This window comes from Leiobunum rupestre, chromosome 1, assembly GCF_980474605.1.
Source record: "Leiobunum rupestre chromosome 1, qqLeiRupe1.1.hap1, whole genome shotgun sequence".
Classification (NCBI taxonomy): Eukaryota; Metazoa; Arthropoda; class Arachnida; order Opiliones; family Sclerosomatidae; genus Leiobunum; species Leiobunum rupestre.
The window spans coordinates 22,493,924-22,518,637 of NC_143384.1; the positions used below are offsets into that span (position 1 = coordinate 22,493,924).

General features: G+C 36.7%; 2 protein-coding genes and 2 long non-coding RNA genes across 12 annotated transcripts in view; 1 reads left to right on the top strand and 3 right to left on the bottom strand.

Annotated features, from left to right (window-relative positions):
* The window catches only part of LOC149961356 (uncharacterized), a 421,639-nt gene extending 415,425 nt beyond the window's left edge, over positions 1-6,214 (bottom strand). For all 4 annotated transcript variants that reach the window (XR_016480220.1, XR_016480221.1, XR_016480218.1 and 1 more), the window contains exons 1-3: positions 6,150-6,214; positions 5,565-5,693; positions 5,398-5,505 (exon numbers count right to left, since the gene is read on the bottom strand). This is a non-coding gene — a long non-coding RNA (uncharacterized LOC149961356). The remainder of the gene's footprint in view (positions 1-5,397; positions 5,506-5,564; positions 5,694-6,149) is intronic.
* LOC149961360 (uncharacterized) lies at positions 4,068-4,749 on the top strand. The gene is made up of 4 exons (XR_016480206.1): positions 4,068-4,233; positions 4,309-4,373; positions 4,453-4,627; positions 4,684-4,749. It is a non-coding gene; the product is annotated as an uncharacterized LOC149961360 (long non-coding RNA).
* A 1,182-nt stretch (positions 6,215-7,396) lies between the features above and the next one.
* The window catches only part of LOC149961361 (uncharacterized), a 33,284-nt gene continuing 15,966 nt past the window's right edge, over positions 7,397-24,714 (bottom strand). For 5 of the 6 annotated variants that reach the window (XM_090176841.1, XM_090176842.1, XM_090176838.1 and 2 more), the window contains 4 exons: positions 23,285-23,349; positions 22,515-22,643; positions 22,349-22,456; positions 7,397-7,503 (listed from right to left, as the gene is read on the bottom strand). In XM_090176841.1, coding sequence (XP_090032967.1) covers positions 7,480-7,503; positions 22,349-22,456; positions 22,515-22,643; positions 23,285-23,349 — 326 coding nt within the window. In that variant the 3' untranslated portion in view covers positions 7,397-7,479. Of the gene's footprint in view, positions 7,504-17,925; positions 18,007-22,348; positions 22,457-22,514; positions 22,644-23,284; positions 23,350-24,714 lie in introns of those variants that run through there. The other variant, XM_090176843.1, reaches the window with a different exon arrangement.
* On the bottom strand, positions 8,677-11,924 carry LOC149961362 (uncharacterized). Its single transcript, XM_090176837.1, has 2 exons — positions 9,780-11,924; positions 8,677-9,707 (listed from the first exon to the last, which is right to left on the bottom strand). The coding sequence occupies exons 1-2, from the start codon at positions 10,174-10,176 to the stop codon at positions 9,589-9,591; spliced, it is 516 nt and encodes a 171-aa protein (XP_090032963.1). The 5' UTR covers positions 10,177-11,924; the 3' UTR covers positions 8,677-9,588.

Sequence of the window (24,714 nt, forward strand, 5' to 3'; positions counted from 1 at the left end):
ACTGGAAACGTGCCTTCAATGTGGCCAATGAGCGGGAACTTTTCCGGTTGGCGGAATTATCGCCCATAATTTAGATAAAAGGGGAAAAGGGAATTGTTGTAGAAATACTTCGATTTGGCGGTATTTTTGACTTCTAAGAATAATTTACGATTGTTTTTTGTGAAGCTAGTTAGCGGTTTAATGATCTTTTTAAAATACTAGTTTAGCCGTATAATAATCTCTAAAGATTCTGAATATGGTTTTTTGACTCCGCCTTAATCACACAAGACGAGCGGAAAATCATAGTTATCAAAATATTCGAAGAAAATTAAAAAAAAATGTAAAGAGATTTGGCTAAAAACAAAAGGATTAAGGGGGAATGTTTTATAATAAGGCGGGAACATAGACATAATAAAGAAATAGACACCTTACGCGGAGTTTGATTTGCCAAAAATATACGGGAGCGATAACTAGCAGACAACCGGCAGTTGTTCCGTATTCCTGGGGTACTACGTGTAAAGCGCCACTTAAGTTTAGTGGCGCTTTAGACTAGGCGCCCACTGGCTCTCCGTTACGAAGCAAAGGCTTGTGGAAGCTAGGACGCAGACGTTACGAGGAGTAGTGAGCGCTTGGCCTAGGCCACGTAGAACTTATCCGGTTTAAAATCAGACGCAAAAACTTTAGGGGTGAATTTGATAAACGGGTAGTACTTTTATGTTAGCTAACATGTTTCACAATTCGTTTTGGTGATTTTTTTTATTAAAAAGTTATAGAAAAAGTGTTTTCTACTAAAATGTTAGTGTTTTTTACGCATTGCAATAAAGGTTTCATTCCATAAGTAGGATTAAATTATCATATTATTTCGATGAATATTCATTCTTATTTAAAATCTTTGTATATCTATAGGTTTCCCTTATCTACACCTACAATACTTTCTCAATGGACAATTGCTGTAAATCGCGACACATTCAAATCATGATTTAATTTGTAATGATCACTTTTTAGAACGGGATATACAAATTGTAAATGGCAAAAGGTGGGTCACACCAAAAGCCATTCCAACTCTGGTTTGGTTTCCATAGAATTAAAACAAGTAAAAATAGTCTAAATAATTATTATTTAATTTAAAGAAATTACATCCAGTTGAAAGTGAAATAGAAAAAACCGGTGATGCTAACTTCTTACCTTTAAATTTTGACCAAGGATCATTTCGTGTAGGTTTAATTATGTTATTATAATTTGAGTAAGATCTCCTTGGTTTTTAGCCAATTTTGTTTAGTTGTTATGAAGAGATATTTTTCCCTCTATAAAAGAAATGTAGTCTAAGAACTAGAACTTGCTGTATTACGAAATATCGTTGGCATGGGCATCTTCCCAGATCACCACGAACATGTTTGATGCTGAAGTTGGAATCAAACATCATCAGTAAGAAAGTTATTAATTTACATTGCAAGCTCAGACTCCACAAATTAGCGAAGCACAAAAATCTAGAAATGAAGGGTCAAGCCATCAGACTTAAATTGTCAAAGCTAATTTTATTTCAAGGACAATAGCTACGTACCTTTAGTAGAATCATTCATTTCATCAAAATCCCATTTACTTTCGTTTAAAATTTAGAATCTCAGAATATTCCCATAACAAGCCATAACCACAACACACCGGATAGTACACGAGTTACTTAAGCCTTTGACAAAATATCATTTCGCAATTAGAATTTTTTGGTTTTTAATTAAAAGATTATCTGCTGCTTTTTATTTGGGTTTTGAAAGAATTAATTGACTAAAAATTATAATAAAAATTAACCTTATTTTAAATAAGCACAAGCAACATTCTCACAGCCAAAATTTTCGCGAAACACGTCAGAGTACCGAAAAGATTACAAACACGAACATGTGTGACGTGTCACGTGATGATTTTTTCTAATCGACAGGCGTCGCTTAAACGTGGTACCACAGAAATACGGAACAAATACCGGTTGTCTGCTTGGCGTCGCCTCCGTATTGACCGCCCGTAGAATCTTGGATCTATTTCTTTATTATGTCTATGGGCGGGAACGTTTAGAAACGGAAGAGGGAATTTACAATTGCCAACATTGGCAACACTGCGTGCATTGCGATTTTTAACCTCGAGCGAGTGTACTGTTGGAGCGTTTTTCAATTCTGTAGCGAAAACTATTTTTGCGATGGTAAGTTTTGTTTGTTTCCACATAACTTCTTCTAACGGCTTGATTCGGTTAACTATATTCACAACTGAATGTATATTTTGAGATATTAAACATAATTGATATAGGCTAGTCCCTATATCAAAACGTATTTTAAAAATAGTAATTTTATTTTTAATATTATTACTAAGCATATTAGCATGACTATATTTCGCGACTGTCTCATGCTCCTATTTTTACTTTTGTTTTCAAAACTAAACCTTAAAAATCATTAAGACAAATTATCTGTCGTTTAAAATCGAATGGACACTTTCCTTCAAGCGGCTGTGATGAAGCCGAATTTGGTAAGCAGAAGATATTTGCACAGGTCTTCCAGGCATTAGTTCTAATTTATTTATTTTGCGTAATACAAATGTATGGTAGTCATGCTTTTCAGTCATTGAAACAGGGTTGCCGTACACATAGAAATCAGATGTTAGCTAGAACGATTTTTCCAATAGCGCTAAGCCTGGCGATAAGAACCGTAGCTTTGGCTTTAATAAAAATTAGCGGGATCCGCCGGTGGCGACTTTTCCCTTTAGTTTTGTAATTTAAAAAGTACCTTCGTTACGAATAAAGAATATTATTAAAGACTTCGTTACTGACTGATCCGCCAGTAGTATACCATTGCCGTTCTAGTTACTTTCTGATTTCTATGGCTATAGGGACTTGGCAGTGCTACGTCACAGTTTTTTTTCCATAGTTTTTATCCTGGGGAGAAAAAGTATACCAGAACAACAAAGCCTGTCCGGTAACCCTGTTAAATTGTAGTCTGCTGGTTCGATAGCTTCCTTCCAAGGCCGATTGGAGGAAATACAAATAACGTCCATTACACTTTAGCTCTCTTAAATATTTTAAAAATTTACTATTTGAAAATAAATAATGATAATAATCTGAATTTTTATGATAAAGTTTTTGTTTCAGGTTCTTCTTATTGTAAAATCATGAGTGAGGCTAAAGTAAGTGTTTTTCATAATTTATTTATAAAATATATAAAATGTGTTAAGTGGGAAGTAGTTTACATCTGCCCCAATACTAGTTTTGGGTGACTTAGGGTACGCGACGATTGTATTAATAGTTGTAGACTAAACTAAGGTATGTTTCAATAGAAAACAGGGTATTTAAATACGGAGCAGCTACAAAAGAGCGAGCAATGGCTTGTTTCAATAGAAAACAGGGTAATTAAATACGGAATAACTACAAAAGAAACAGACATTTTTTATTTCAATGAAAAACAGGGAATTTGCATTCAGAGAAGCTACAAAGGGCCAAAGATGGCTGGTTTCAATGGAAAACAAGGTAATTAATTACGAATCAGCTACAAAAGAACCAAAGATACCTAACCTAACCTAACCCTAACCTAACCTAACCTAACCTAACCTAACTGAACCTTACTTAACCTAACCTTAACCTAACAAGCCATTTCTCGCTCTTTTGTAGCCGCTCCGTATTTAATCAATAATCTAGTCTACAACCTTCTAAGTGTTTAAACTACTTCAACAGCAAGCAGACTTGCTATTAGGGGTAGTCAATGGGTAATTGGGTCAAAATATTTGCTAGGACTCTAATATTAAATTGTTCAAAGAGAGGTTGTGTGTCTGACAGGGTCACCAAGGACCCGAATTTAAGTGTAGAAAGACCTATTTCCTGAAATTAATTCACCAAATTGATTTTATATGTTGAAATTTCAAAATGGTTCCGTAACAGAATTATAAGAATTAATTATTTTACAGGGGAATGAAACTATGCTCAAATGTAGCAATGACTGTAGAACAGCTAAAAATAAATTGGCCATTCCTCTTTGAGGGTTTCGTAAATGATGTCCACTTGAAAAATCTCTTAGGCATTGATATTTTATCAAATTTTAAAAGATTTTTTACCGAAAAGAGCAGCTACATACTAACTTACTTTTCAAGAAGTAAAAAAAAACAGTTCGTAACATTATCACCACCTTTAAAGAAGGCCACCACAAGGACAAAACCCAAGCCACGATTGTAATGCTTCTAATGGTACATTTCAGAGAAGATGATGATGTAATATTTCCAAATTTTGAGGTACTTTACTTGTATATTATATGAGATATTTGTAACATCATTATTTTACAAATTAAAACTTTTTATTATTTCAAGGGTGGAACCAACCTTAATGGTATCGAGAAGAACTTACACCCCCCACCCGTGCCTCGTAACAATAGGTAACTGGTTAAACTCTTATTTATTTATATATCATTTAATGTAATTGTATTATATATATAATATATTTATTTATTATAGGAGAAACTTTGGGACACTCTTCACAATATTTAGTTTCTGTGGATAAAACAATTATCAATGATCATATCAAATCAACGGATTTGTTAACAGGATTTTTCTCGTTTTTTGGACTATACTATATTTTGAATATAAAGTATCCGGCAAGAGCTGCAGTTTTTATGCAATTTGTTCAACGGTAAACATTATATAGTCTCTAACAATAAAAACATTTTCTAATTATAATTTTGTTAGGTGCATAGCCCGGATTAATCCTCAAAATGAAGAAAATGAAGTGAATGTAAAAATATTATTATTAACTAACAAAATGTTCCAGTTTGATGGTATCTGATACAATAAATGTTTGATGGAAAAATAATAATAAAAAATATATGCATAACAAACCACTGAACTTGCTTTAAACACTTTCTACAAAACACTTAAAATTTAGAGTAGCATTAAAAATTTAAATATTAGATTTCCAAAACAGAACAAACCTGTAGAATTTACATTATTGTTTGTAAAAAGTACAGGTGTCACATGCCAAAGAAAGCTGTACGATGTACAATAATATCTGTAAATATTGCAGGTTGTTCATGCAGGTCGAAACTGTAAAGTGTACAATTATATGTGTAAAAAGTACAGGTTTCCAAAACCGAACAAACCTGTGAAATCTGCATAAGTGCTTGTTAAAAGTACAGGTTTCCAAAACAGAACAAACCTGTGAAATTTTCATAAGTGCTTGTTAAAATTACAGATTGTTCATGCGGAACGAAACTGTAAAAATTACATATTTGAGACCACTGTAGTATTTACAGAACTGGGTCTGTTGTAGACATATGTAAATTTTACAGTAAGAATCTGACACACAGACAGACTTTTTTCCTGTAAACTTTACAGAAGTTTCAGGCAACATGGGTTGCCAGAAAACATCTGTAAAGTTTATAGAACTTTTTTCTCTCAGTGTACCCGAAGGCTGAATAAATCATCCCAATACGGCGAATTGCTGTTTATAATTTGTGGGCTACTTATCGCTCTTCCTAATCTCGTATTAATGAAACAAACAATTAGTTTGATCTATGAAAACAATGTCGTTATTTTCGTTTGTCCTTTTTTCTTGCTAATTTTAAACTTACTGCTTCCTTATCATTGCGACTGTTAGCCCCGAGTGATTGGCATAAGCGTTTAATGCTATCTTTTTTTTGCGATTAATTTTTCAAAGGATATTTTGTCTTTTTCGCGCATTCATCTATCTGTTTATCCATCTGAATGAAAAAACCCAGACATTAATTATGGAACACAAAGGCCATTTCAAATTTACAATTTTCAAAAACTTTCGTAAAATAAAAAGAGAAAAGCTGTTAGATTTTAAAATTGCTTATCTAAAAGAGCTTTGTAAGTTTAAAAAAAACCGTGAAAATAGTAATTTTACGTTAATTTAGGGTAATATCCAATGCAACAACTTAGGCCTCAGTCATTTAGCAACTTTTAATACCATTAATTCAGGTGGCAGGGTTATACCGCGTAGGAGGTTGGTGGCAAGCTTTTCATGGCAGTCGAGCCAACAGCTCCCTTTAATAACTATTACCAGGCAGAAGATTGAGCGCAGTCCTTTACAACCTAAGGATAAACATGATTGCTGCGGAACCCACTGCGTTTTTTAACATTTGCTTAACTCGACTAGTCTGACGACCAGTATTTTTGCGCACTCTTAAACTCACTTCAGGCATTTTAGACGAAACGCAATCTACGAACCGTTTAATTTCCTTAATGCCTTTATCTTTCAATAAAAACGAAACAAAAAGTGAGTATCAATGTCGATTCAAAGTGCCGTAAAATAATTTCGACCTTTTTTGTTTAAAATTAAACGTTCTTTTAATAATCGATAAGCAAATTTTTTCAGTTGACGAAGAGAAAACAGACATTTCCCGCTTTGAATAAGATCGTTCAGCGTGTACGCGTTCATTTCTGTCATCCGTTCCGTTTTTACCTCTCCGAGGGGACAAAGTCCCCTAGGAGGGATTATACAATCACCGTGTCTATCCGTCTGTGTGTCTGTCCGTCTGTCCTGCGAACGCGTTCGCATTATTCGTGCAAAGGTTAATCATTGCGTACGCAATTTCTCGAAATTTCTGCGTTCGCAGTTTCTCGAAGGGTTGGCAAAACCACCGTGTGACGGTGAGCGTTAACGGATACATTTGCGGTTTGGTTTGGATGGTGTTTTTTCGCTCACCGTCGTGACGGTTTGGTGTATTACGTTTTTGTAATGTTTATGCGTAGGTTATGAATGTTGAGTTCGTGTTATGACGGTTGTGAGTGTTGAGTTTGTCGTGTTTGTGTTTTGATGGTTGTGCATGTTGAGTTCGTGTTATGATGGTTGTGGATGTTGAGTCTGTTGTGTTTGTATGGGCGTTTTCTCTCCAACTTCTTCTAACTGACTTTGGGACGGACCGAGTGCTGAGTGTAATGCTAAAAATAATATTTAGTTCATCCTAAAAATAATATTGTCTTACGACTTCCACTGCATCCAAAAGATTCTAGATTTTGATTTTTCCAATTATTTTGTTTACCCGTTAAGTCAATTTTCAAACGCGTGTAATTTCGTGAAAAATGATTGTGGTTTCAACGACCAAACGTTATTCTTATGTTTTCGACGCCGCTCTACATTTTTCTCATTGGCAAAATTTTACGAGCTCCAATACATCAAAATTTATTTTTTCAAAATTTTAAAATATTATTTTAAAATTGATAAACATTATGTACAACAATGGCCCCCGGTACTGACAATTCACACCAAAAATTTCAAAATTCTAACTACAACGGTTATTGAGAAAAATCACTTTTTCGAATAAAAATGGACACCCTGTATATTTTCATTAATACATAAATATAAATTAATATATAAATTTTTATGTGTTACTTAACTAATGTATACTTGTTATACGATTTTCAATAAACCATACATAAATAATAATCGAAAATATTTATTTTTCATTTATTTTGAAATGGTTTCTGCCTTCGATACATTAATAATACTCTGCCTTCGATACATTAATAATACTCTGGATCGCATTTCTGTAAAAACATAAAATAATAATGTTTAATGTTGCAATGTCTTTGATGAGATAATAAGTAACCTTATTCTTAAAAATATTTCTATATTTATAATATAATCAACAGATAACTATGAAATAAACTTAAAAATACCATGGTTTAATTTAAGTTTATTAAAAATTGTCAAATAAATAAATTTTAATCCCATAAATTGAATTGTAGAACCTAAACAACAATGGCCCCCGGTACTGACAATTCACACAAAAAATTTCAAAATTCTAACTACAACGGTTATTGAGAAAATCACTTTTTCGATTAAAAATGGACACCCTGTATATTGTTGGGTTATTGATGAAAGTTAAATCTAGAACGTTCCATAGACTGTTCTGAATAAAAATAAACATTTATAATTTTGCATAATTCTGGTTGCCATTTTATTGTCTAATCACTCGCCCACAACATTAGAGTTCTAGCAATCCCGAATCAAATAAATTTTCAATTTAACGGCGACGGGAAATTATTCTCGTAAATTTATCGCGCGGCCTTAGGGAATATTCTTTTAATAAAATTTCGATAAACTATCGAGGTAATTAAATCCCAAACTCTTTTCGGTTTCGAGAGCGTACCATTTGTTAAAACTTTCGCGGTCATTCGCCGTGAAATATTGGGCACCGTAAGCTTCCAAGGGGTAAATGTCAAAATTATTATCAACTACGTTGAATAGAAAATGAGGGAAAAAATCTTTCGTTTATTCGCGGCTCAGCTCGAACGTATCCGCGAATTTCGACAGAGGAATTGGTATATAATTATACGAATCCAATAGAGTTAAATTGTGTAGGTTCAGTTGCAAGATGCGAGTTCCATTTACTATCGGATCAGGCTCAAACGAGTCTGCACTCTCCATTATAACTTGTAATAGGAGTTGCGTATCATAATTACTCGCATTATGTCCAAGCGCGGTCACTCTTCTTACCCGAGCCAGTGCTCTTAAATATTCGAAAAAGTTTCGCGCGGAATCTGAACCCAGAAATTGTCTTTGGCGAACGCCGCACAATTTACAGGCTACGTCGGGTGTATCCACGCACGCGCAACAATAAGTTTCCGACACGCATAAAATGGGTTGATGAATATAACAGTTTTTCTTATCAGGGTGCCGTTTGGTTTGGATAGTTTCAAAATCGTAAAATATCCGTTGGAATCCAAACGGGGTAAAGGGCGTCGCGGGTCTTTTATTACTTGGATGTAACATTGATGTCCCGAGGGGGAAAACTTACGACAAACGGTACAATACTGTTCGTTACAAGAATGCAGCTGCCCGTCGCGTTTAGTCAAATCGATTAGAATCGAACATTCCGAGCAATGAAATAAATTTTGGCATAATGATAATTTATCGCCGGTTAATTTTATTTTGTGATGCGCGTAGCAATCGACACCCGTAAAATTACGTAAACAGTCGGTACATTTTATTATATCTCCGGTACATTTTAGGGCCCTGCAGCACGCGAAACAATAGTCTGAACACGCGTGGGTGCTATCTTGTCTGTACCCCTCGAGACACTTTGAACAAAACTTTGCTTTCCCGAATAAGGGAGCCCGCTTTTTAACTAGATTGAAATGCGCCCCCTCGTTTAAAAGTACAATACGTTTTCTGTCCATACCTGCCCGTATTCTAGAATCGTACACCAAGGTCGGCCAGCTGTTTTTAAGTTGATAGATTAAAATATATTCTTTCAGGTACGTTCTAAATTTTCTAATCGATTCGGGCGACGCGCATTCTTTATTCGGTCGGACACCCGATTTGGAGCAAAGGAGGAGCGCCTCGGCTCGCTGGGCCACATTGTTTTCTTTGGAATGAGACCAAGTTTCATAGACCGTTTTTAGTCTTTTGTTTTCGGGTTCATTCTGATATTTACACAGCGCGGGGTTTACATCGCGTAATACCCGTTCAGTGACCCTGGCAAGCCCTTCCGCTATATTATCAGATATTTCAGCTTCCAATTCAATCCCCGTCATATTGAAGTTCGGGAAATGTTTTTCATTCTGACCCAAAATTACGCAATTAGGGTCCTCAAAATCAATATACCCTACAATTGGTAAATTTCCCTCCTACTCCCCGTAACCGCTTTGGTTAAGTAGTTCGTTGAAATATTCGTCCACCATTTCGGCGGATTCACGCGGTTTGGGGTCTCCATCAGCATCATCGACCGTGACAATTTCAGGGGTGTCTATAAAAAACAAATATATTTTTTTAATTTCTTTTATATTTTTGATACGCGGTACGAGAGAAAAAAACTTACTCTTCAGGTAGTCCAACACAGGTTCGTCATATTCGGCACCCAACATAGCATCCCACTCGAGTTCGAGTAATTCTTTTTCCCGCTTATTATATCTAGCTTCAATAATTTCGCCTAACAGAGGCGGTAATGCTTGATTAAATAATCGGAGTTCGGCTACCGTTTGGCACGCTTCTGGAAAGTGGGGAATAGTTTGAACAGTTTCAAAAATTTCAATAACCGTCAAAATTAATTTAAAACTTAGACGGCTAAAGATTGCGGGTAACTTATTTGGTGCAAACCCCGGCTCTAAATTTAAAAATAAACATATTCCGTAATAAAATTGCAGCAGTTGGGGCACGGACCAGGGTCTATTTACCGTCAAATCGTCTAGAAACCAACATAAGCTTTCGCTATCCATTTTTTCTAGGCGCTAAGAAAACGACTTCCAACTTGAGAATTCCGCTGATTAGTGAAGTTTCCTTGACCGATCGGGCTCTATTTATATGTATCTTTTGAGGCTGTATAAAAATAATATCACGTCGTTAATTCGAAACTCTATTATATAAAACACGATTGTTTTCTAAAAGATGGGCCCACTGTTTTTTAAGCCTATAAATTAAGGATGGATAGTGATCAATGGCTACTTTAATGATAGCCCCATAAATATGGTGGCGGTTCATCCTTTTATCGCTGACAAAAGTTGTTTTTCAAAAGAGCCGCCGAAAACTCTTTTGACTATTTTGACAAAGCTGGATGAATATACGAAAAAACTTTTTGACGGTGCCCTTATTGTTCTCCGAGCGGCCCCAATTTTTTTTACGAGCCGCTGTTTTATTAGACACCAAACCCTTAGGGTGGAATCCTTTGGGCCCACGCCGCTCGAGTCTTAATTGAACAATGTAGGCCCCTACCGGTCTTTTTCTTTGAAGGGAAAATGGTTTAGGGGTCTTTTTTTTGTGTCAACCCTAACCTTTTTTACGATGCAAATTAAGTTTGTCTTTGACCCACGCGCGACTCCTGAATTTAACATGACGCGTCAAATCGGGTATTGTTAAAATAGTGTGCTTTTTTACGCACCGAAATGTTTATAAAAAGCGATTGTTTTTACAGCTGTTTTTAAACGTAGAAGGATTGTCATGGTAAAAGAGGTGACAGTTATATACTCAAATACTTTTTAAAAAAGACGTTTCGAAGTGTTAGATATTTTTTGGGGACAAACGTTTTGTCGAAAAATGGTTATAAATGAATGTTGTTGCGCGTAGAATTTTATGGAGCCCCATAAACTATGTGGAATAGATCCTCTTAACTATTTCAGATTAAACTATGAGGGATTCTCATAGATTTTTGTTTTTACATCCCAAATGGCCCCTACGTATGGGGGTGCCCCTCAAAGTGTGTATGGGGGTCCTTTTGGTATAAAAACCCTGGAACTGGGTCCCTAAGACATCACAACTCTGCTATCATGACATCCAGAAGTCCATCGCCACTATTCTCGGATGAGGACGTCGACATTTGAGTTTTTTAGCTCGGTGATCTATAAATGTTATTTTGATATTTCCCCAAATAAACCCTTTTTCGAATTTGGCTGGGGTTTTTAATAATAATATATATATATTTTCAGCTTCGCCGTAATACAAGAGGGTGAATACCTGTTCAACCCGCAGGGTTTGGAGGCGGCTGCTGAAGCGGGTAGCTGGAGTCGCTCTTCTTCGGAATGTGAAGGAAGTTATCCGGACCACCAATTCCAGCGACCCGCCGACGTAATCCTTACCGCCGGACCCGGTTTCGTCATTGACGGGGATGGGTAAGCTTGAATTTATACCTAAATATTGATAATAATATATTCCGTATTTTAAAATATATATTTGTTTAGTCTCATCAGAGACGTTTCGGCCCTCTTTGAGGCCCGGGCGTTCCTGACGGTGACGACCTCCCCGTCATTGGCGATGTCGGCTGTTCAGCTCGACAGCGACCTCCAAACCCTGAGGGTTTTATTAGACCTCATTTTTCGTAACAGGGTGTTATAAAAATTAAATGCTTTATCTTATACCTTGTCTCTTTTTTTTATAATTCTATTATTAGACACCCCATATCGGGCTGTGATACCTTTAGAGCCGGTCGACTTAGACCAAATTGACCCTAGGCTCCAGTTATTCCCGCCTAGCGACTCGCTTATAACGTACGCATATATTTTTTTACAAAAAAACGCCTTGTTGCTCAGTCTTTTTTTTTTTCTAAAAAGGAACCTCATGGGAGCAGACCACCAACCCAGTCTCGAAGTCGTGGCATTCGCCCACAGGTAATTTTAATTTATTTCATACGATTTAAATTTACGCCATACAACCCTCCACACCTTTTTTTTTTTAGACTCTCTCTCGAGATAAGCGAGTTGTGTCGGTGGAAGGTTGGAGCGTGTCTCGCGTACGCCGATAGCGAGGAGCAATCCCAAGCTGTATACGACACAGAGGGGCTGTTCCACGACATGCTCCAACAACTACTCGTCGACAGCCTCTAATTATTGTATATATTTTTTTCATTTCTCGTTTGTATTTTGTCATTTGTAAATAATTCCTTTCTATATATTAGTTTTTTGTCAATATTTATTTTTGTATATTTTAGTCATTTGTTTATTTTAATAATTTGTATGTCATTTGGTTTTTTATAAAATATATAAAGTTTAAATCCGTTTTTTGGTTTATTGATAAATTTAGTTTAAAGATAACTTCCGGTATGGAAGGTTCTATCCCCGCTTCTCCCGTTAGTCGGCTTATCGCGAACAATCCTAAAAACGTATTACTAATCGCGTTGATTTTACTTTTAATGGGACTTGTAGAATTTCTATCTATTTGGTTTACCAATATGGCCGTCGCTATACACATAACACCGCAAAATTTGACTAATCGCGTGAGTCATTGAGTCAACCCATTACGTCATCCTGATTACGTCATCAAATTATTATCGCTATATATAAGGCATTCATCCCCGTCATCCATCGGCAGTACACTACAATCCGTTTCTCGAGCATCATGTCTAAACGAAGCTGTGTAGAGAACGTTCCAGGGCCTACTAAAATGTCTAAATTTGACCCGACTCAGCGGAAAGTTAACCCTCGGTATTCACTTTCATCCGAGCTTTTCGTTACTACGGGGTTTACGTCTGAACTTGATATATCTGTAGCTCTATGCAATAAAATCACACACCAGGTCTTTGAGATGTCTTCGCGCGCCTGGGATGATTTATACGGCTACTGGGAACAAATAAATGATCCACAAAGGCTGCCCTTTCGATCACCGTTCCCGCTATCTGATGCGCTAGTGACCGCCGCCATGTCTGACCAAGAAGAATTAACCTTGCAAAGTACGATATCCGAAGCGTCGGTCGTAATCAAATCGCCTGAAACTCGAGAATTGGACCGACTCAAATATTTCATTAATTCGCACATTCAACTCCTTAAAGTGAACCAAAAACTCTTTGAGTTAATGGGTTACGTTATAACCGATAATTATCGTAAAATTTACGAAATATTGTATAAAGAACCATGCGCACCCAACAATTTATTTCTATTGGTTGAACATTAAAGGTATGATACCATTGTACGCTACGCGTCCAATTACGTAACAGCATTTAAAATTATTGACGATTTTAAAGAAACAGTTGCCAACCAAAATATGTTTTGCGTATTTAACTTGTACAATTTGTTCGCTATGGTATCTACAAACCATAAATATATTAAAACTAAATTGTTTTATCTTTAAGCGTTTTTTTTTTCATCCGCTTAATGTACTGTAACTTTGAATGTATAAATAAAACCTTATAATTTGTATACACTCTGCTCTTTTTTTTCCAAAACACTTTTACCGATGACCGCCTGCTATTTTACGCTACCCTTTTACAACCCTTAGGGGCCCGAAAGTGTTTGTCGGCGGTAACCAACTCGAATTGTGCCCGAGGCCCGACAATCACTATGACGGATAGATTTGACGGAAACTATTTAACGGCTGTTTGCATAACAACGTGTCAGTCCATACCACCTGCGGAATAGGGGCAGATAACCTATTGACCCAGGTTTTATGAGGGTAACATCGTAAATCAGCTAACCTTTTGACCTGCCGAAAATGTACGCAAAATGGGGGGAATGCTTACCCCCACAGGGGCCTGTTTCACACCCGTTTCCCCCGCCCGCAGGGGCCCCTTATCGGTAGACGCACCCACTTATCTCTACCGTATTTGGCTACAGTTCGGTAACGTTTTATAAAGGGTGTTTCAGCTTAGTTGGCCAATAATTACAGGTCGTGTTCTTCGGGTGAAACTAATCAAAAAACCATAGAAATATGGTCCTTAAGTAAACCGTCTTAGAGTTATAGCACCTTAAATTTCAGTCCAGAAACCTTATAAAATAGGTCAACATTTTAAAATTAAGGGTCGAATATTGCCTCGACTATTTGATTTGCCAAATTGAAATGACCATTTTAATATCTTATAGATAAAGAAACGAACATTTATCACGGATAACGCCGTCTTAAGTTTAGTATTATTTTGGTGCTGCAGGGTACACGGTGACTAAAATTACTATACGTAGGCAATATTTATCTGATCTTCTATTTTCCAAACACAGATTTTGTCCCTCCGTGTCCTTCTTTATTGACATATATCTTAGTCTGGTCAAGAGAGGGTCACCTGCGGTTTCAAATTTATAAACGACTCCCTCACAAGGTTCCGACGTGTCGAAAAAAGCGTAAAACCGCATACCGTTATTTTTGCAAGCTTTGAAATAAATAATCATTTGTGGCAGGAAAACGAGCTGCTCCGTATTCAGCGAGAGGCTGATCAATCAGCGTAATAAATGAACACGCTTCTTGTAATGAGTTCGTAATCTCCTCGTGTTCTTACCTACTCCTTGGTACCCTTCGCGTAATGTAGGCGTATTCTCGGCGTACTCTTCGCTTAATGTTGGGGTAACTCCGTGTAATCTTAGCCTAATCTTGATGAACTTTTAGCGCACTTCGTGTAATCGTCGCGTACTCCTTGTGTACTCCCTTTTGGTGTATCTTTAGTGCAATTCGTGTAATCGCAGCGTACTCCTAGTGTACTCCCTTGGTGTATCTTTGGTGCAATTCGTGTAATCGCAGCGTACTCCTAGTGTACTCCATTTAGGTGAACCTTTATTGCAATTTATGTATTATCTTGGTGTACTCTCAGAGTACTCTTCTAATAAAAAAATCTGTGATCAGCCTTCACTGGTGGAATTTCTTTCGAAAAGTGTCGGTGTGCCCCGCCAGCCTGGAACCCCCGACACAGCTAACGAGACAATTAATTTGCTAAGTACCCCCCCCCCCCGACACATTTTCTTAAATCTTTGATTTTTCGTGGCCTCTGCCCTCTTAAATACGTTTTATTTTCAGAAATGCACCAAAATTAAACCCTTCAAGGAATGTGAGCACTTCCAATATTAATTTTCAAAAAAATTTGAAACGTAGATTGACCATAAAATTTAAAAAGTATCGTTCTCTTGCAGTTATTTAGCTAATTCTTTGGGGTTATTGGTGGAAAGGGTACCGGCTGTTTAATTTGCAATAAAATTGTAACAAGGTAGTCAAGTATAGTGGGTAGGGTGGATAAGCATGTGCTTCTTGTTATAGAATTGTTTCCATTGATGAAGAATGACTTGATTGAATTGGTATAGTTTGGAGGCGATCCTTTTTTTGTGAAGTGGTAGATAGTGCTGTTATGCGAGAAGCGTCTGCAGAATACTAGATTTAAAAGTATCGAATGTGTTATCGATTCATTAAATCCCAGTGTAGGGGGTTTAAACAAGATATTTTGATACGAATTAATGGTACCCTCTAAAGATTTCTTCCAATTATTGTACGGCAACCATTGCTTTGTTTCACTTAAAAATTAAATTGGGGTTAATTTTCATGTTTTCCGTCATCACTTTGTCTTCAATAACTTTACAACTACAAATGCAATTTGAAAAATGAAACCAGATTTGGTTTCCGAATATTATGAGGATTCGAGCACGCGTAGACACGACAAATTATATTTATTTTTCATGACGTCATTTTGAATTGGTTTGGCTATTAACCGCTTTGCTCGCGCCCTGAAGGGGGCAGGGCATTGATTTTCATGGCATATTATTTTCATGAGGGTATTCTTTCATAAAAGCCCTCATTCGACTCTCTACCTCAAATATAAATAAAATGGCTGTAAAGAGAAAATGGACAGAAACCTTTGATCGGGACTGTACATTCATTAATGAGCTCTAAAAGATCAATCACATCCGCTTGGACTACTCTAAATAGGATATCAGATACATTACAAATTAATTTGGATGTGAATTAGTCAGATTGTTGGGTTGGTTTCTTTGTGGCTAAACTTGCCCATGAAGTGCTGGAGGTGTTTTGTGAAGCATCTAATGTGGTAGGTAAACAAATTTTTCTATTGCTGCTCTGTGAGTGATTCTGTCTCTATCTTGTATACGGAGAATTGGCAATGCAATTTTTTTTAAATTAACAGTTTTTATGGTTGTATAAGTATGGCAATTTACATTTTTGATGGATCTGTACAATTCTCTATCGTTTCATGTATTTTACCACAGTTGACACAGATGGGCCTTTCTGTTGGGCATTGATGGGAAAAGTGACCCAGTCGTTGACATTTGTTGCATTGTACTGGTTGTCTGAGACGACAGCCAATAGAAAATCTGCATTAGTTGTTGTTTTGATATTAATCTCGACAGGGTAGGAACTATTTAATCTTCCCCGCATTACTTTGTTCCCGGTCACCACGCTGTGTAGACTAACATATTATTACTATTTATTTGATTAGATCTTATGTAATAAGATGACTTATTATCTGCTATGCAATTTCTTGCTCTACCTTCAAGGGTTTACTAAATTCCTTTTTATTTCGTGGCTTTATTTTAGATTCAATTGGATTTTTGACTACGTTACTTAAATTTAATTATCAATTCATGATTTACTACATTAAAAAACGCTCAGCGCAGTGGTTTGTCACTACATCATGGGATTGACGTTCCATTAGGTGTAGTTGACATGGACTATACTGGACCAGTTTGCATTATTTTAATCAATCACGGGAAATACTATTGTAAGATTTCAACGGCTGATAAAGTAGTGCAACTGATTTGTGAGAAGATTATCTATCCATCAGCCGTGATATGTAAAGTAAGTTTAACTACCCTCCTAACTAAATTAAATATCCACATTATCTTATACTTTATTTTGTTACTCAACAGAAACTAAAAGAAACTGTAAAAAGATGTCATGGATTTGGTTTTAGCGACTAACACATATCAATGTTCAATTATAATCTAATTTTAATAGATTGTATGTTTCTTTAAATGTTTTATTTTTCTGAAAATATTTTGTTTAGTGATTTACCTTTAGGGAAGTGGTAATTTATTGGTAATGAACCTTATCATTTTCTACCCTGACTTATCGCGCATGATAAAAATAAGATTTAAAATAATCCTACTTATGTTAAGGCCCAAGGAAAATATTTGACACAAAGTACACGTAAACTTTCTTAGTACCAAAAATTCACGATATGGGTAACCATATTCAAGTTAAAACGCGCGTTTTGTTTTGGTTTTAATCTCAATCAGCTATAACCTTTGATCGTATGTAGAAACACTTTAGGGAAATTCTAGTCGAATTGAGTGTCGTTGAGCAATATCTATAACTAACGTAAAATTAATATATCTCGAATCTTGGAATTTAGGGGAAACTCGACTAGAAACTTTCCGTCGCTGGAAAAACCCACACGTCACCAAAGAACAAATTGCAGCCGCCGGATTTTACTAAACCTATACAACGTAGGGATGATCTACGATGATACAATCATACAAGTGCCACGGCGTCTTACATGATGGGAATCAGGAGATGTACCAGAAATTTAACACGCCAGATGCTTTCAAAACTGTCCATCGAGGGATAATTCACCTCCTGAAAAGTACCCGTTACAAGAATGTGACATTCCAGCACCGCGACTGCATCTCACTTGTCAGACGCTACTACAAATACGTGAGGTAGAACTTTTAATAATTAATAGAAGTCGTACTTGCAGAAGGTTGTTCCAACCCTTTAAATTAATTTGTTTATATCCGTACGAAGATCGAATTAATTACTATTATATTGATAGTGGGTTAAATATTAAATTATTTTTGTTTATTTATTTTTAAATTGTTTCTGCCTTCGATACATTGTTAATATTTTGGATCGCATTCCTGTAAAAACATAAAATAATAATGTTTAATGTTGTAACATCTTATAATATCAACAGATAACTGTGAAATAAACTTTAAAATACCATGGTTTAATTTAAGTTTATTAAAAGTTGTCAAATAAATAAAAAAAATCCAATAAATTGATTTGTGGAACTAAATGTTTTGTATTCGGTTTTATAACTTTTCATTTAAATATTTGCAACTTTGTGTTAAAAAGGAGATAACCAAGAAAGGTACAGAAATGTAAACGGCAGCGTCGTCAGAAACCGGATCATTAACCAAAATGTTAGTTTCACCCGAGGGGCAGTTCACTCCCATGATTAAATCTGCGCTCTTGGCCGATTAAATCCGATTAAATCATGATTAAAATGATTAAATGGATTAAATCACGATTAAATCTAGATTGTGATTATGTTGATTAAATCGCGATTAATACGATTAAATCACGATTAAGCCGATTAAATCGCGATTAAGCCGATTAAATTACGTTTTGAGAATAAAAGTACTCGGAAAAATTAATATCATTTCTTATAAAAAAAATCATAGTTTCGTCTAAAATAAAATATAGTTTATTACATTTCTACTTTACGTGTCCCTCTGAGTTTTAGACGGCTCGGTTTTAGAACTTTACGTTCGATCGCTCGCGTCAACGGAATGATAAGTTAGAAAATTCCAGAAAAAAAGCGGCATTCCTATTTTAAACCTTGAGGAGCTTAGTTCTACATCCATCGATACATTATTATATTGTTTGGGTAAGTTTATATAGTCCTACTCGATAATTCAAAATAACGGTCAAAAATGCCGCCGATCAGTTTTGTAAAATATTTTCGGTGGCGTAATCGTCGGCCATTTTCGGTATGGCGATACAGGCCGGAAGGCAGGCAAGGCTGCCAGATTTCGATAGATCGAAAACGGCCAACTCTCTCAAATGTTTTCGTTTTCAAAACGAAAATTTTGCGGCGTAGCTATTGACTAAGACTATTGTATTTAAATTTATATTCGTTAATTTATATGTAATGAAGCCTTTTATGCGAGCTTTTCTGACGATTTTTATGATTAACACCTGTTTTTATAATTGTTTAACCGCAATATTTCAATTTTCTCGCGGAATTGGGCCATATTATTTTTAGATTTAAATACTCCAAATTATAAACGTCAGTAAAGTTAATTGGTTTAATTTTACCGATGTAAGATTAGATGGCGATACAAAAAAAATTATTAAAACCTGATCATGATTAACTATATTTAATCATGATTAAGTCTATTAAATCGTGATTAAAAAGATTAGATCATGATTAAGTCTATTAAATCGTGATTAAAAAGATTAGATAATGATTAAGTCTATTAAATCGTGATTAAAAAGATTAGATCATGATTAAGTCTATTAAATCGTGATTAAAAAGATTAGATCATGATTAAGTCTATTAAATCGTGATTAAAAAGATTAGATAATGATTAAGTCTATTAAATCGTGATTAAAAAGATTAGATCATAATTTGGTTGATTAAATCATGATTAAAAAGATTAGATCATGATTTGGTTGATTAAATCATGATTAAAAAATTAGATCATGATTAAGCCGATTAAATCATGACTAAGCCGATTAAATCGTGATTAAAAAAATTAGGTCATGATTAAGCCGATTAAATCTGGATTAAATCACGATTAAAAAGTTTAGTCATGATTAAGCCGATTAAATCTGGATTAAATCATGATTAAAAAGTTTAATCATGATTAAATCGGATTAAAAATTTAATCGTGATTAACTCGATTTAATACATTTAATCGGATTTAACACAACGCAGCTAGCCTTTAAACACGCTAACGAAGGGTTGTGTACGAATTTCATTGGACGAGCGTCAGGAGCCTTTACGCTGAACGTTTTACGGGCGGGGGGAAGACAATTTCCGAATTTTTCCCTTCCGACGGCAGCAGGCGCTAAAGCGTCTAGCCAATGAAAAACGAACACAAGAAAATCCACGAATTATGTCGGGTTGCGTTCTCCTTGTGTGGGGTGTTGTGTTTGTTGCTTCTAGGTTTCACATCGAAATATATTTCCAGCGGAGCCATCGCGCGAGCCCAAGTGTTTGTGTGGTGGTCGTCGTTACCTTCTCTTAATCTCAATCTGAATCAGTGCCGTTGCTGTTCCAAATGGCTTTACTCAAACTTATGAATTGCAATTAAACCAATTCTTCAATTAAATCTAGTTTGAAGCTCTTTAAATGTTTGGCGAGGGGCTAACCACTCCCCGTAATCGGTGTACATGCCTGTACCTTTGACTGCACTAAAATGATTACGTAAATGAGTACAGATTTAGCACTACCAAAGGCTGTACTCATTTGTAATCGGTGTACAGATTGTAAGAGAGTGGTTAGGCCCTCGATGTTTGGAACTTGCACGGACGATTAACGAAGACCACGTAAGTGTTTAATTTGAAGTTAAAATGATTTTAGCGGCGCTATTGGAAAACGATTTCAGTCTCCAGAAAAATAGAATGTCTGCGCGGTGATTTCCTTCGGGCCCTGGCCCTCATTTTTTATTCAAACGTTTATATACTTTAAAATAAAGCGAAAAAATAACCGATTCGAAATCTTAATAATTTTATTTTCTAAAAAAGCTGTCTCTAATCTAATTTATCCGGCAGTAAAAATAAATCAATAAATTTCTTGTTTCGCATTAAACATTAGATTTCGGTAAAAACAATGTTACGGGAAATATGACCGTTGATCGAGCCCGTTTTCTTCGCCGTTTAAAAACCCTCCTTCAACTGTCATATATGCTGCGGCTTTTCGGGGCTTGGCCGTAAAATAGCGCGTATTCGAATTTATCTCCTTACATGCTAATGTTTTTTCTTGAACCATTTACCCCAACAAGCTCGAGCAACTATTTTAAAATTCGTGATACTAAAACATGAATCGCGAGGCGCAATACATCAACGAGGGTAAATTTCCTTTTATCAAGTATTAAAAATGCCGGGACGGTGAAATATCTATATTATAAAACTCCAAAACCTTTCGTCGGGGATTTCTTCGGCCGTCTAACGTGGCATCGCCGAATACTTTATTCGTCTATAAGCCGCCGTCCTTGCGCTTCGCCTAAATACTAGGTCACGTTGGCCCAAGGTGAAAAGGAGGTAAATCTTCTCTACGCGTCTCCCTCGGGACGTATTTCTCTGTTCGTCATGAATGTGGATACAGGGGATTTAAAGGGTTACAAGGGGGTTTGGAACGAGAGAGAAAGGCGAGTTTTGAGTTATTTTGGCGGGGGGAAAAGGTACCACGGAAGTTCTCGCATTGAAAAAGGGGGAGGGGCGGGCCTTACTGGAGTGGTTCACCTATGGGGAAAAATGTACCACGGAAATTCTCGCATGGGGAAAAGGGGGGTGCATACTGGGATGGTTCACTTACGGGTAAAGGGATGGGGTAGGTCTTTCTGGGGTGGTTCGACTATGAGAAAAAAGGGTACCACGGAAATTATCGCTGGGAAAAAAGGGGAGGGAGTACAACGGAAGTTCTCGCTGGGGAAAAGGGAAAGGGGGGCTTACTGTGATGGTTCAATTATGGGGAAAGGGAGGGGGCGGGCCTTTCTGGAGTGGTTCAAAAAAGGGAGGAGGGGCTGCCATACTCAGGGTGTGGAATTGGGACGAGAGAGAAAGGTGAGTTGAGTTATTTTTGCGGGGGGAAAAGGGTACCATGAATTTCTTGAATGGGAAAAAGGGGGAGGGAGTACAACGGAAATTCTCACATGGGGAAAAAGGGGAGGGATTACAATGGACATTTTCGTATGGGAAAAAGGGAAATGGTGGTAAAACAGATATTCTCACATGGGAAAAAGGGCAGGGGTGGCTTACTGCGGTGGTTCAACTATGGAGAAAAGGGTACCACGGATATTATGGCAAGGGAAAAAGGGGTGAGGGGGCTTTTATGGGGTGGCTCGACTATGGGGGAAAAGTTGCCACGGAAATTCTTGCATGGGGAAAAGAGGGAGAGTTGGCTTACTGCGGTTGTTTGACTATGGGGTAAAGGGTGCGAAAGAAGTACTCGTATGGGTAAAAGGTAGAGGGGGGCCTCACTTGGGTGGTTCACCTATGGGGAGAAGGGTGCATCGGAAATTCTCGCATGGGAAAAAGCGGGATGGTCGGGTCTTTCTGGGGTGGTTCACATATGGGGAAAAGGGTGCCACGGAAATTATCGCGGGCTTCTCAGATAGTTAACAATAAAACATCATGTAAATTACAGTCATAAGATCAGTAATCCACTGTACAATTTCGCGGTTTTAATTCTTAATCGCTTATTTTTAAGAATTATGAAATAATAAAATGCAGCGTTAAATAAACTCTTACCCGAATTTTGAATAAATCCTCCCAATACGGCGACTCGCCGGTTATCACTTCTTCGCTATCAAACGCTCTTCCTAATCTCGTATTAATGAAACAACTAAATAGCTTGATCTATGAAAACCATGTCGTTATTTATGTTTGTCCATTTTCCTGCTAATTTTAAACTTACTGCTTCCTTATCATTGTGACTGTTAGCCCCGAGTGATTGGCATAAACCTTTAAGGCCATCTTGTTTTTGCGATTTATTTTTCAAAGGATATTTGGTCTTTTTCGCGCAATCATCTATCTGTTTATCCATCTGAATGAAAAAAAAACCAGACATTAATTTAGGAACACAAAGGCCATTTCAAATTTACAATTTTCAAAAACTATCGTAAAATAAAAAGAGGAAAGCTGTTAGATTTTAAAATTGCTTATCTAAAAGAGCTTTCTAAGTTTATAAAAACCCGTGAAAATAGTAATTTTACGTTAATTTACAGTTTAAATAAATTCTAACAGATTAATTTTAATAAAATAAACTGTTTTAAATAATGGTGGCATTTTAAAAGTTAGATAAAATACAACTATTTCGGTAAACGTACGACCGAATTTTCCTTTGAGGCAAACAACAAAATAAATATCCTTCGCTCGAGGTAAAGCTTAAAATTGTATCTATGTTAGGGTAATATCCAATGCAACACCTTAGGCCTCAGTCATTTAGCAACTTTTAATACCATTAATTCAGGTGGCAGGGTTATACCGCGTAGGAGGTTGGTGGCAAGCTTTTCATGGCAGTCGAGCCAACAGCTCCCTTTAATAACTATTACCAGGCAGAAGATTGAGTGCAGTCCTTTACAACTTGAGGATAGACATGATTGCTGCGGAACGCACTGCGTTTTTTAACATTTGCTTAACTCGACTAGTCTGACGACCAGTATTTTTGCGCACTCTTAAACTCACTTCAGGCATTTTAGACGAAACGCAATCTACGAACCGTTTAACTTCCTTAATGCCTTTATCTTTCCCTAAAAACGAAACAAAAAGTAAATATTAATGTCGATTCAAAGTGCCGTAAAATAATTTACACCTTTTTTGTTAAAAATTAAACGTTCTTTTAATAATCATAAAGCAATTTTTTTCAGTTGACGAACAGAAAACAAACATTTCCCGCTTTGAATAAGACCGTTCAGCGTGTACGCGTTCATTTCTGTCATCCGTCCTGTTTTTACCTCCCCGATCGAGGGGACTATGTACCCTAGAAGGGGTTTTACAATCACCGTGTCTGTCTGTCCGGGCTGCGAACGCGTACGCATTTTCGGGGTGAAGTGTAAACACGGCGTTCTCAGTTTCTTGGAATTAGGGAAAAGGTGTTTCCCAAAGAGTTCTCTTTTTTCATTTGGTGTAGTATAACCTTTTCTTGCAAATCTGTGATTGTACGTGACGAATATATGACGTTTCGGACAGACCGAACGCGATTGTTACGTTAAACATTTTGGCATACAAACGGCAGAGTTCCCACCAAACGTTTACGGTATACCACTTGTTAATATCAATTTGCGCCGGGCGGAATTCGAACCCGATCAACCTGCATGACAAGCGGGCGTTGTACAACAGAACCATCGACACCTATTACGCTGCATTGAAAATTAGAAATTCAGTTAATCGGACGCGTATATAAATTTATCTTTTTTGTAAGATCAGTTTTTTATTTAGATCAGGTTTTTATTTAATTGAAAAATATTAAATTGGTCGGGAATTAAACCGGGAGCGTGGTTTTAGGACTTGGAAATTTTGCCGCTGAGCTATTGACCCGTGTTACGTTGTATAATAAATATGTATTATATTAATTGTACTATATTAATCAATGACGTTCTCGTAACTCTTTAATCATCAGTAGACCTTTTTACCTCTCCGAGGGTACTATGTACCCTAGGAGTGGTTTTACAATCACCGTGTCTGTGGGTGGGGTGTGCGTCTGTGGGTCTGGGCTGCGAACACGTACGCGTGTAATCGCTGCGTACGCAGTTTCTCAGAATAGAGCGTTCTATAAAATCGGTGTGGTGTGCTTTCCCCCTTTTGAGTTCGGATTAGGTGAAGGTTTGGCCGGTTTTTGGTGGGAGCGAAAAATATTAATCTGGCAAACCCGTAAGAAATTGAGAGAAGTCGATTTTTAGGAGTAGCGTAGTTACTAGCTTAGGCTTAGCTAATTTCCGGCTTTCCGCGCCGTTTTTATATACTAAAATACTAGTCCGAAATCCACGGGTTTAAAAAGAAACTTATATCATGAAAATATTCTTAACCCCAAACATACTTCAACACCTAGGGTCCCTCCTACAACTCCTAAAAGGTACGTGTCTTAAATATTCATATGAAGACCGGACATAAGCCGA

What these genes read in the sequence shown, in the direction of transcription:
- LOC149961362 (XM_090176837.1), bottom strand. Translation starts at nt 10,176, where the DNA reads ATGGATAGCGAAAGCTTATGTTGGTTTCTAGACGATTTGACGGTAAAT. An exon ending in TGTGTTGGACTACCTGAAGA is followed by an intron (nt 9,708 to 9,779) that starts GTAAGTTTTTTT and finishes TGTTTTTTATAG; the next exon opens with ACACCCCTGAAATTGTCACG.